Source organism: Lolium perenne, chromosome 3 (assembly GCF_019359855.2).
Source record: "Lolium perenne isolate Kyuss_39 chromosome 3, Kyuss_2.0, whole genome shotgun sequence".
NCBI lineage: Eukaryota > Viridiplantae > Streptophyta > Magnoliopsida > Poales > Poaceae > Lolium > Lolium perenne.
The window spans coordinates 132,321,767-132,334,312 of record NC_067246.2 but is presented as its reverse complement, the minus strand read 5'-3'; the positions used below and the strand labels follow the sequence as shown (position 1 = coordinate 132,334,312).

At 45.2% G+C, this 12,546-nt stretch overlaps 2 protein-coding genes across 2 annotated transcripts; one reads left to right on the top strand and one right to left on the bottom strand.

The window, feature by feature from the left end:
• Positions 1 to 4,385: 4,385 nt before the first annotated feature.
• On the top strand, positions 4,386 to 8,504 carry LOC127342462 (glutamate--tRNA ligase, cytoplasmic). The gene is made up of 7 exons (XM_051368421.2): positions 4,386 to 4,571; positions 4,985 to 5,155; positions 5,473 to 5,569; positions 5,661 to 5,814; positions 5,895 to 6,973; positions 7,078 to 7,542; positions 8,030 to 8,504. The coding sequence occupies exons 2-7, from the start codon at positions 5,019 to 5,021 to the stop codon at positions 8,258 to 8,260; spliced, it is 2,163 nt and encodes a 720-aa protein (XP_051224381.1). The 5' UTR covers positions 4,386 to 4,571; positions 4,985 to 5,018; the 3' UTR covers positions 8,261 to 8,504.
• A 411-nt stretch (positions 8,505 to 8,915) lies between these two features.
• Positions 8,916 to 12,070, bottom strand: LOC127342461 (uncharacterized). The gene is made up of 5 exons (XM_051368420.2): positions 11,813 to 12,070; positions 11,590 to 11,727; positions 10,875 to 11,130; positions 10,187 to 10,264; positions 8,916 to 9,253 (listed from the first exon to the last, which is right to left on the bottom strand). Exons 1-5 carry the CDS (start codon positions 11,873 to 11,875, stop codon positions 9,111 to 9,113), a joined length of 678 nt encoding a protein of 225 aa, XP_051224380.1. The 5' UTR covers positions 11,876 to 12,070; the 3' UTR covers positions 8,916 to 9,110.
• Positions 12,071 to 12,546: the final 476 nt, after the last annotated feature.

Genomic DNA, 12,546 nt, shown 5'->3' with positions numbered 1-12,546 from the left:
CATCTTCTCTTCAAATGCCGCTTTCCTAGGAGAGTTTGGAAGAAGTTGAAGCTTTGGCTTGGCCTTCAACACATCGACACGACAACTTGGCACCAATACCGATCCGTCAAAGAATGGTGGAAGGAGGTTATTCATAGAAGAGGGCCTCAAAGGAAGGCGTTGTCTTCGTTGGCGATGCTAGTATCTTGGGAGATTTGGAAAGAAAGAAATGCTAGGGTCTTCCGAAACCATTCAATCACCATTGACATGCTTGTCAACAAGATTAAGGATGAAGCTTATATGTGGTGTTTTGCGGGTGCTAAGGCCCTTTGTAGTGTAATTCACAGCGAGTAATCTTTTTTGTGCGTTTGCCTTGGTTTTGCTAACCAAGGCTGTGTCTGTAAAACTTTCCTAAAAACCTTCTCCTTAATTAATTGAAATGGCAAATCTTTTGCCGCGTTTCAGAAAAAAGAAGACAGTAATTAAATCCAAAAACATCAAATGCTAAAACCCACAGACATCTTGCTTCTCGGAACAGGACCGCAGATATCTGCCAGATCGTGTTCGCCATACTTCAGGTCCTCCTCGCCGGCGACACCGCTGGTCCGCTCCGCCTCCGGTGGCCTTGGGGCCTTGGAGGTGTGGCGGATCACGGTCCCTCGCCGGCGGGGAGTTTCCGTTCTTAATTTAGTTTGCTTTTCAGTTTCTTCTTTGGGATGGTGAGGCGGCGGCTACATCCTGAAGTCAGAATAAGGTCCTCCTCGTCCTATCCTCGCTCCGGCGGTGCATCTAGCGCTTACGGAGGGCGCGTGGAGTTGTGTGGCCGTCGAATCTCCTGGGATCCGGTCGGTTTTCGTGTTTGTTGGTGTGGTTTCATGTCAGTCTCTTCCGATCTACAGTTATCATCATTAGCGATGGTTGCTGCTCTAGTGCGTTGGTCCTTTGGGACCTTAGCACGACGACTTCCCATCTGTCTACTACAACAAGGTCTACTACGACAAGATTTGCCTGACTCCGGCGATGGAGGGGCGAGGACAGCGGCGCGTCTTCGGCTCGTGCTAGTGTCTGTAGTCGTCGCTAGGTGGTCCGAGTACCAATTTGTAATTTCTTTACTTTTTGGTCTATTTGTACTACTGTTGATGATTATTAAATATTAATAGATCGGTGGATTTCTCACAAAAAAAAAACAGGTTAATGGAATCAGATTCTAAGTTTAGATACGCTCCCAGGTTGCTTGTTCCTTAAAATTGGCCACACAGGCGCTGGCTTCCGCTGTTCCGCATGGAGGGCACTACTCTGCTGCTGCTGCAGTCTGCCTATATCAGCTGCAGTAAAACTTTCTTCCTCTGATCGTGCGATAAAACCCCTTGCTCCCTCAAGCGTCTGTATGCAGCATCAAAATTTTTTTTTTGCGGGGAAGAAAACAGTGATATTAAACCAGGAACCTTACAAGACAACCCACAAGAAAAGAAAAATTACAGCACAGTCCTGAAGGAAACCAAAGCCACCGGCGTCGAAGAAGACGTGCCGCCGGCGCGCCGCCGTCGCTCCTCCTCTGCAACCTTGGAATGGAAGGAGCCCCCTGACGGACGGGAAGTCCACGGACCTCGGCTCGAAGGAGCCTCCACCCTGCATCAACACCATCGGCTTCGATCTGGTTCGCCATCACCGTCAACTCCAGAAGCATCGCCCGCCGGAGCCGCCGCTCCTCGGCCTCCAGCACGGGGGAAGGGCGCGTCGTTGCTCCACGGAGCCACGAACGCCAGGATGGAGGCAGACCTGCAGCGCCGCCCGGCAGAGCACCGCCAACAGGGAGGGATCCCGCCTCCACAAAAGGCCACGCCGACGCCGCCGTCACCTCCTCAACGCCGCCGGCAAGCCACCATCTTGACCCTACACTATGTACACGCTGGGATCCGGTGATTCCCCGACCTCCCGCCGCCGGAGCGGCCGGCGGAGGCGAGGAATCGCCCGAATCGCGCAGCGGCGAGGTGGATCGAGGAGGAGTTTCAGAAATCGCCTATCTAACACTGTAGCGGGAGATAGGGACGGTCCAAGCTCCGTCTTTTCACTACACACATACTCGCAGCATCAAAATTTACCTTGATGAAACTTGCCTTTGGTGCTTGCCAATGTTCAGTTGGCGGCTGGGACGCAGTAGACTGCACCTCCGCTGCTGTAAACTCCGTCAGGCCTTGTTTGGTGCCAGTGTTTTTGTGAGTTTTGAGGGGGGTTTTGAGGGGTGTTTTGGGTGAAAACAACCACCACCCAAAACACTACCCAAAACACTACAAAACCCCTATCTTCCAAAACACTTGTCAAAACACTTGTTTGGCACACTTGTTTTACAAACCAGTGTATTCAAGTGTATTCAACACAAATAGATAAAAATTCGATCTTTTTTTTACAGTTTAAACTATATTTGTATCGCAAATAAAAATATGATCTTTAGCACACTACAAGATCATATCTCGCAATCAATACATAAATATGCATTACAGCAACAATCATCTTCATCTATACAATTCAGATGATACCTTACAACGGCATTTTGATTGATAGCAAAAGAATCAATCATCTTCATCTATACAATTCGTTATGTAAACATAACGTTTATTCATGAGATGGTGATAACATAATCTGCATTGTTTTAAATTTATCCTCCAAACATGTTAGTATCTTCAGCCCCTGATTCATAGTTGATATATCCTGATGTATGAGTTTCTTGAGAAAGATTACTCGCACACTCAAGCCGGTGCTTAAATTAATATAGTGAGACATCTACAGCGAGATGTGCGTATTTGGCTGAAAATTTCCTTTCAGATTATTTGAACTAAACAGGAGCTAGCAAGACAAATTTTGCTCCAGGCCAATAATTTCCACCAAACAGAGAATAGGCAAGACCTAAACATCATTTGCACCAAACACAGAGCTGAAACCAAAAGGCTGGAACCTCACACACAAGTCTCCGGACTTACAAGACTGGCAATCTCATACGTATTAGATCCTGACGCCTACTTTTGTCATTGCCATTTTGAACGTTTTGTGGATTCTACAGTGGGGATACCTTTCGGTTAAGAAATAATAAAAAAAGAACACTATCCATGTGTATAGCCCACTGTATTGCATCTTCAGTTAAGACACCCTAAATTCTAGAGAACCAGATAAATAGGAGTGCAATTCCAATCCTCACACTTACTCGACCGCATCATCCCCATCGACTAACAATGATCAACATTCAGTTAGCACGAACAAGTTACAGATCCAGCCAGCGTCCAAGAAACCCAAAAATAAAAACGAGAGCATGATGGGGAGGACTCACTGGATGGAGCTGTCCAATACGAGGAAGAGAGCCCCATCCGGGAGGGAGCTCCGCCCGACAATGCCTAATCTAGGAAGGGCAGCGTGGCCCCTGGTGCTCCTCTAGTCACTACCGATGCACAGAGAACTGGATGCCACCCGAGCTGGCCGGACGACGCGTGAGACGCCCCTCGTCGACCGCCATCCCGGCGGATCTTGGAGCGGCGGATCTTGGAGCGGCGGATCTGAGAGGGGTTGGCTATGGGCGCCAGGTTGGGGGCGGTGAGGTCGAGAGGAGAGAGTAGGTACCTGAGAGGGGGAAGCGTCGACGGCGTGGTCTTGGAGCGTGGAGGGAGCTTCGGCGGCGGCGTGGTCTTGGAGCGGCGACCGGCGTCGTCTTCCTCCCGCTCGCCCACGTCGCCCTCTCGCCGCCACGCAGAAACGCGAGGGGTGGCTCGCGTTTTCGTTCCACCCCAGCCCGACGGGTTTCGGCCGGTTTCGTCGGGCCTAAACGGGCCGAAACCGGCCTCCCGAACAGACCAGACGCGTTTTGAGGTGTTTTGGGGTGTTTTCATCGAGCCCGAAAAAAACACCCTAAAACCGGCCCAAACACTGCTAAAAACACTGGCACCGAATTGGGCCTCAGATGTTTGCGAGCTTGGAAGTGTTTCACCTGTAGACAGAACTGGAGGGAGAGATAAAATGCTTGGTGAGTACAGTCACAGGGGTACGTCATTTTGGAGTGTAGGAAGTAGGAGTATATGCAAATAATATTTTGTGTTGGAAAGGGTATTGACAAGCACGTGAGCCCACATCATTCTTCTTGCCACATCGGTGCACATACCAGTATTCAGCTAAGCAAAAACATTGAGGGTCAAAATCCAGCAACATTCAGCTAAACAAAACATTGGCGGACAAAATCCAGCAACCCTCTTGTTTCAGAAAAAATCCACCAACCAAAAAACCCTCGGCTAAACAAAACAGCGGCGCGGCGGTCAAAGTCTGCTAAAGGCCTAATTCGGCAGGAGTGGATTTATAGGGTTTGTTGTGTCTTATCCCGGCCCACCTTCGATCCACAAGAAACTGCAACCGGGCTGATGTTCAGAAAACGTTCAGGAGACCACCACCACCTGCCTTCATCTAAGGAACAGGAAGACTTGCCCTAGAGCTGCCGCCGTCACCACCTCCGCCTCCGCCTCCGCCTCCGCGTCTGCGGGTCGCCGCCATCGCCATCGCCATCTCAGCACCTGCTGTCTCCACCCCATCCGCCGTGCTGGACACTGGATTTCGAGGTATGAGCTTCTTAGACCAGCTGATTTCCTAAACCCAAACTGATTAACCCTCAACCTTTGGTTCTGGTTGTGGGCTTGTGGCGGTGTACACCCGGCACGCCGTCTAGATCCGCCCCTTCTCCATGCCCCAACTTAGGTCTTAGACCTGATCTGGACATACCAATTCTACAGAATCTAGACCCGCTATCGAGTACAATTTACCGTCAGATTTATTATACCCGCGTTCGTCTGCTCTAACTGCAAATTCAGTTGGTTTTATCTTGTCCTGAAATCAGCTTGGCTTAATTAATTCGAACAATCAAGTTTTAGTATCGCGTCTTTGCTGCAGTTATGGGGATTTAGCATCCTTGCTGCTTGTGAAAAAGAAAAGATAAACCTGTGCGCGACTCACAACATTTATCTGCTGTTGGCAGAGTCCCGCTCTTTGGCTTGCTGAGGGGCTGAAAGATGGAGGTGAAGCTAGCATTCCCGCAGGACAGCCCGCCGCTTTCCATCATCTCTGCTGCTAAGGTTGCAGGTGTTTCCCTAACCATCGATCCGACCCTTGCCTCTGGTTCGGTTCCCACGCTGCACTTCAGTTCTGGGTAAGTGATTGATAGCTTAGGCTTTATGTTCTTTCTCTCTGATTAACTGCAACATATGCTTTTCTTTTAATATTACTATATGGACACTTTGTTAACATGATAGTATATGTTTGAATAGTTGCTGTAGCCGACTCTGAGGATCACCTCTTAATTTTATCTCCTCATTTTACTATTCCTGGTTCCAAGAAGTCATGTTGATGGAACTGATGACTGTTAGAACATGACCAGTGTAAACCAATGCAGTTATATTGTTGAAACTTGGCATTTTTTTTTTCTGTGGGATTTCATAGTATCTCAATTAATACAACTCTGTGCAGGGATTTTATACATGGTGTGAACACTATTCTCCGGTACATTGCCCGTGCTGCATCTGTTTCCAACTTCTATGGCCAGAACGCTATTCAGGCCGCAAATGTATGTTTTGGATTTACATGTGGTGCTTATCATCGATTTTCAAGATCATCTCACTATTTTCTGAGCTGCTATTATTTTTTTACATCTGTAGGTTGACCAATGGCTCGAGTATGCACCACTCATTCTTTCAGGCTCTGAATTTGAAGCTGCTTGCTCATTTATTGATGGATACTTGGCGTCTCGTACCTTTTTGGTTGGTTATGGTCTTTCAATTGCTGATATTGTTGTGTGGTCGAATCTAACAGGTAATTTTCCGGCCTTCTTTCATCAGTGAGTACTGTCTATCTCTCTCTCTCACCTTGGAGGTCAAATCTCTTCTCTTCAGGAACTGGTCAACGATGGGAAAGTCTAAGGAAGTCAAAGAAATATCAAAGCCTTGTCCGTTGGTTCAACAGCGTTGCTGCAGACTATGCAGGCGCACTAGATGAAGTTACATCTGCTTATGTTGGAAGGCGGGGAATTGGCAAATCTCCTGCGCCAAGCTTGAAAGAAAAGATGCCTGGTTTGAAAGAGAACACCTCAGGTCATCAAATAGATCTCCCAGGTGCAAAAGTTGGGGAGGTTTGTGTTCGTTTTGCCCCAGAGCCTAGCGGGTATCTCCACATTGGTCATGCAAAGGCTGCACTGTTGAACAAGTATTTTGCAGAGAGATATAATGGGCGTCTGATAGTTCGATTTGATGACACAAATCCTTCTAAAGAAAGCAATGAATTTGTTGAGAATGTCCTGAAAGATATTGAAACGCTTGGGGTTAAATACGATGTAGTTACATACACATCGGATTATTTCCCAAAGCTAATGGAAATGGCTGAGAGTTTGATTAAGCAGGGGAAGGCATATGTTGATGATACACCCAAGGAGCAAATGAGGAGTGAAAGGATGGATGGTGTGGAATCTAAATGTAGAAACACTACTGTTGAGGAGAACTTGTCGTTGTGGAATGAGATGGTTAATGGTACCAAAAGGGGTACTCAGTGTTGTGTGCGTGGTAAACTTGACATGCAGGACCCAAACAAATCACTTCGTGATCCTGTTTACTACCGTTGCAACCCTGATCCCCATCATCGTGTTGGCTCAAAATACAAGGTCTACCCAACATATGACTTTGCTTGCCCATTTGTTGATGCATTGGAAGGAGTGACTCATGCTCTTCGTTCAAGTGAATACCATGATCGCAATGCACAGTACTACCGTGTCCTTCAAGACATGGGGCTGCGGAGAGTAGAAATCTATGAGTTCAGTAGGCTGAATATGGTTTATACCGTTCTTAGCAAGCGCAAGCTTCTTTGGTTCGTCCAAAATAAGAAGGTAGAGGACTGGACTGACGCACGCTTTCCCACGGTACAAGGCATAGTACGTCGTGGCTTGAAGATTGAAGCATTGATCCAATTTATACTGGAGCAGGTAATTGTCTACTGAGTTGCTCGTTATGATCTTGTAACTATATGCATGTTTGAGTAACTGAATTATTAACCCCCTTTCTGTTTTTTTGCATTTTATTTGTGAAGGGTGCTTCAAAAAATCTGAATCTCATGGAGTGGGATAAACTCTGGACAATCAACAAGAAGATAGTTGATCCAGTGTGCGGAAGGCATACTGCTGTGCTGAAAGACAGATGTGTGCTCTTGACACTTACTAATGGCCCAGACGAACCATTTGTTCGAATCTTACCAAGGCATAAGAAATATGAGGGTGCTGGAAAGAAGGCTACAACCTTTGCAAACAGAATTTGGCTCGAGTATGCTGATGCATCAGTCATTAGCGTGGGTGAGGAAGTCACTTTGATGGACTGGGGTAATGCTATCATTAGAGAAATCAAGACAGATAATGGAGCAATCACTCAACTAGTTGGTGAACTCCATCTTGAAGGGTCAGTAAAAATGACGAAGCTGAAACTGACATGGCTATCAGATATTGAAGACCTTGTGTCTCTCTCTTTGGTAGATTTTGACTACCTAATCAATAAGAAAAAGGTAAGAAGTTCTTCTCTAAGTTAATGTTGGTAGGCATGCAACCATATAGACGCCAAAACTGTATTCATATACTGCCTATTTACTAAATTAGTGATTCTAGCAAGATAAGTTGGTCAGACCACTCATAGTTGAACAGATAGTAACTGTGCCCCTGACATATCTAACTAGTCTTATGTGAAAAGGCATTCATACTACAACAATCACTAATTTAGTAAATAGGCAGTGTATGAATACAGTTTTTGGCGTCTATATGCTTCCAATGAATTGTTTGGTTCCTGGAAACTCAACATGGCAACCTACCCATACTTGGTTCTTCCATTGTTGAAAGCTGATGTTAATTATATTTAGTTTTCTTCCTTTTATATGCATGTGATGGCTCTTCCTTGGATGAGTTATCTCTCTTCCGTCATTATGTCCATATTGTCATTCCATCGTTAGCTGGTATATCTCCATGTACTTTAAATCCTAATATATGACACTTCTGCAGCTGGAGGAAGATGAGAACTTCCTTGACAATCTCAACCCTTGCACTCGACGTGAAGCTTTAGCTCTTGGAGACCCAAACATTCGGAATGTCAAGCAAGGAGAAGTTATACAGCTCGAAAGGAAAGGGTATTACAGGTGTGATGTTCCATTTGTCCGGTCGTCCAAACCAATTGTGCTTTTTTCCATTCCAGATGGCCGACAGAAGTCCACATCAATTGGTTCTGGAGCCTAACTTCTGCAAGCAATGTTTGGCTAGATTGTGGTGCTTTTTTTGGACATTAATGTTGCAACCTCATTGGTATCAAATTGGAGCTGTAATGGCTGAAACTTGTAACTTCAGCTTTATTTTTTCAGTATCTCAAACTTGGTTCATCAGTATTGGTTATGTAATTCTACTTTGCATGTTTCTGTGGCTTCCAACTGCTACCATGATCCGTGGGTTCTTTAACAAATATTAAGATGAGAATTTGCTGATAGATATCTTGTCTCAGCATCAAGGAATGCTCATATTTCAGACTACATGCTCTTGGTTTACTCTGATGTGATTTCATGTCCTATCCTAGTAGGCTAGTTATCTCCTGAGAGTGTATTGTGAAGGACTTTTTTCGTCTTACGCTCGTGAGCTTTCACTAAATTTAGCAAAGATTTCATGTCCACCGGGCGCCAGTTCTTTTGTCAGCTTAAGAAATAAGCCGCCCTCTCCCCAGCTTCTCCTATAACCATCTGGCTTATTACTTGGAGCTTATAAATTAGGCAATATCCTAATTGAAGCATCTTAGGCCGCATCAATCGATGAGGTTGTGTCTGCCGCATCCTCTGAATACATTGTCAGGTAGAAACAGCGGCACAAAAAAAGCTGAACCCGTGCCCAAACTAGAAATAGACAGTTCCGGCAAGTCAGGTTTTATATCAAAATTTTATCTCAACAAAATAGATACAGTTGCTCTTGCTGCCATTACCGCTTCAAAAGTAACAACATTACTATGACAAGTAGAACAAAGAACAAAAGTGAAATATGCGAGGCTCTTGACAACAGCTTCCAGGTACACTTCCAGAAAAGGTCCTTGTAGGGTACAAAAATGTTACTTCCTCAAGCTGCCCTCGAGTCGGTCTATAGCTGCCCCCACACGACTTTGATTCCCTTGTTCCCTTGCCAAATCTGATGGTGACTTTGAAGTTTCGATCTCAAGACTGGCCTTCTCTGCCAGCTTCAACTGTACCCAACCTGAATAAGAAAGAACTCCCAAAGTGAGCCGAGCAAATACCACAAGAAGCTGTCGGCAAGTTGACATTGTGTGTGTTGTGAAGTGTATATGTGGATTGCCTAGCCCTTTCCATCAGTTCGGACTTTTGGTTCAAGTGGCTAGTGCATGAAGCTTAACATGGTATCAGAGCCCCAGGTCTCAAGTTCAAATCCTGGCTTTCACATGGTTTTCGCAATTAAGCCTAAAAATTGCTGTTGCCCCCCTCTTTAGCCACCGCTGTTTCGGTGTGCTCTTCTTCTTTCACGTGTTGACTTTCTCTTCTCCCGTCACACGCGAGTGGGGGTGTTGTGAAGTGTATATGTGGATTGCCTAGCCTTTTCCATCAGTTCGGACTTTTGGTTCAAGTGGCTAGTGCATGAAGCTTAACAGTGTGACCATTGTTTAAGAATGAGCTGGCACTGTTGACTTGGCAACTAGTGGTGTTGTGTTTCAGTAATGCAGATGCTTATGGCAAGATAGCATCATATAAATGAATTATGTGCATGTGCTTTCTAATGAGACTGATTAACACATCCTCCCAGATGAACAAGGGAATTAGGTAATGGGCACAAGGTAGCACACAATGAGAAGGTAGCATCAAACTTCTAAATTGGAAGGCTACACATCATAGCACAAGTTCAAACATTCATATCAGAATTAAAAACGGGAACTAAGATTAAGTATGGGAGAAAGCATTTCACGAAGATGCTAAAAATTCATTTACTTTGCAGGATGCAGTTAATTATATACTATCATAGAGGAAAATGAACATCTATAAATAATGCATCATCTGGTCCATATCTAAGCAACTGATCTGCACATCGAGCAATCTAGAGCCTAAAAGACCTCTTAAACTATACAGAACAGTATGCATGGTACAGGAAAATGTCACGAGCAATTGGAGGTAAGAGTACCAAGGGGAAAGCAGATTCCGGCACCAAGAGCAGAGCCAACCAATACATTCCTTGCACGCCACATCGGTGAACCAGGCACTGAAGGTATAGACATTAGTTGAGATGAACTCAGTCTATAAAGCGCTATGAGAACTAAATACAAACGATGAAATACAATAATGATTAATCCCAAGAGGTATTTACAGTTTCTGAAGATACAAGCTGCTTAAAAAAGCACTATGTATATTTAGGAAAATATTCTTGTATGAATCTTCAAGGTAACTATCAAATCAATTTTCTTGATGGACGCAAAAAATCCTAGTAAATGTATCTTAGCAGGTCAATTCGATCTTTGATACTCTCTTTGATACTCATGTGGAATCATCATGTGGTTAGGGGCCACATAACGACAGCCCACAGGAGGCCCCTGAAGGCAGCCAACTACAGGTAAAGACTAAATAGCATGATCAAGGCCTACCAGAGAAATCTTTTAACAAATACAAGAAAGGACGAGTAATAACAGGTTTACTTCTAACAATGAATGCCGTGCTTCTGATTATTCTATTTTTGTAAGTTTTGTAATTTACTTCTGTACATATTCCTACTGCAGTGAATATATTTATAAGTTCTTCCAAGTTTACGATTCGACAGCGCCTGAACTAAATGGTGTAATTTTAAAATACATGTTTTAATGCGGTGAGATACATACATATAAGCCCAAAAGCAGCCGCGGTAGCCGAGCCAGCTCCAGCAATATTGAAGACATCATGTACCCCACGATTCTCAATAAGAAGGTTCTGTATGCCAAAGAAAGTTGCAGTGAACATCCCAAGGCGAGCACCACCAACTAGGGAGCCTTTTGCAACCCGGATGAACCTTTTCTCCATTGCATCTCTCATCAGCCTATACTGTTCGCGCTTGTCTGTGGTGCTTCCCATCTTCAACATCACTTCAGCATCCTTGCTCTGCAAAATATGATATAGTTTTAACAGAAGTCATTCCTTTGGCCTAAAGTGTGCTAGCTATTTTTTTTTTTGGATTTTCAGATCCAAAGTAGGAGACAAGTAACTTCCATATAGATATTTGTGATTCTGATCCAATACTTTCAAAGAAGCCAGTCTGAATTTTGAAATTTCACAACATTGTACAAGAAAAACTCTAGTTCCACTAATGCAGATCGAGTTAAATTCTGAGCAACAAAACAGAAGATTATATATCCTGGCCTAAGATGAAAAATGGACATCAGAGAATAGCAAATATGCATCGTTTCACCAGTCAATGTGGATGCAAATGTATCCCTCACGCCTACGATTACAAGTCACAAGTGGTTACTTATCATTATCAACACCATTTCTACATCCACGCAGGTTACACCCGAAGCGATAATGGAAAGTGGTATGGAATGGAGTAGGGTGGCAACTTACGACGTTAGCGTTGGCCTCCTTGGCCCCGCCATAGAGCAGCCCGGTGAATACGCCGACGAGGGTGCCGGTTCCCCAGCTCACCATCCCCACAGGCCCGCCCCTCGACGGCGTGCCTACCGCATCCGCCTCAGCCTCCTCCTGGGTAATCCCCACCCAAATACGTAAGATAAACAAAACTGAAGACATAGCTCTGAACCACAAGCAGCAGGGGACGGATCAAAACCGCGGTAGAATTTGGCGGATTTTGCGGCGGCTCGGCGGGAGGAGGCGTCGCGTCGGCGGTCATGGCGATCTGCTGCAAGGCGGCTGCAGCTCTGGACGGAGGCGGCGCTCCAAAATAGAGTTAAAGAAGGAGGCAGTTCGGGGGAGGGCGGATGTTGGAAGTGGACGCCGGAGGTCAGCGCCGGCGGTGATCGGTCGAGGCGGCGAGATCACCGGGTGGAAGTGGACGCCGGAGCTGGAATCGGCGAGTGGAAATGGGATGGGGAAGAGGACAATTATGCGGGCTTTTTCTCAGTGGGCCGGGCTCGTACTGTTGTTTACAGGCTCTCCTAAAGCCCACCAATGCAGAAGCAAGTTCCTTTCAAAACAAAAAAGCTCTCGGTCTTGGGCGTGTTTTGGCAAAATAATTGAGGAGTAAATAGACTTCAAAAAAAAAAAAATTGAGGAGTAAATAAACTTGTATATGACAAATAGTAGGCAAGTAAATAAACTTAATGATCATGTCTAAGGGCATTTACAATAAGGTGACATTAGCTCCCTTACGGTTGGCAAGTTAATTTTTTTTTCCTTAGTTGGAGAACAGAGGTTGAAGAAAGAGTTTTTTAAAGAATACGGTAAGCGAAGCCCCTACAATGATTTGTTTTTTTAATAATAAGAATCCAAATTTGCGTCCATGAGGACTTGAACCTGGGTGGCTGGGTTGTACATCCACTTCGCTAACCAAGTGAGCTAGGC

Coding starts and splice junctions, on each gene's coding strand:
- LOC127342462 (XM_051368421.2), top strand. CDS start 5,019: ATGGAGGTGAAGCTAGCATTCCCGCAGGACAGCCCGCCGCTTTCCATC. Junction 5,156..5,472: donor ACGCTGCACTTCAGTTCTGG/GTAAGTGATTGA, acceptor AACTCTGTGCAG/GGATTTTATACATGGTGTGA. Junction 5,815..5,894: donor TGTGTGGTCGAATCTAACAG/GTAATTTTCCGG, acceptor TCTTCTCTTCAG/GAACTGGTCAACGATGGGAA.
- LOC127342461 (XM_051368420.2), bottom strand. CDS start 11,875: ATGACCGCCGACGCGACGCCTCCTCCCGCCGAGCCGCCGCAAAATCCG. Junction 11,131..11,589: donor AGGAGGCCAACGCTAACGTC/GTAAGTTGCCAC, acceptor CATATTTTGCAG/AGCAAGGATGCTGAAGTGAT. Junction 10,265..10,874: donor GGCTGCTTTTGGGCTTATAT/GTATGTATCTCA, acceptor CTATACCTTCAG/TGCCTGGTTCACCGATGTGG.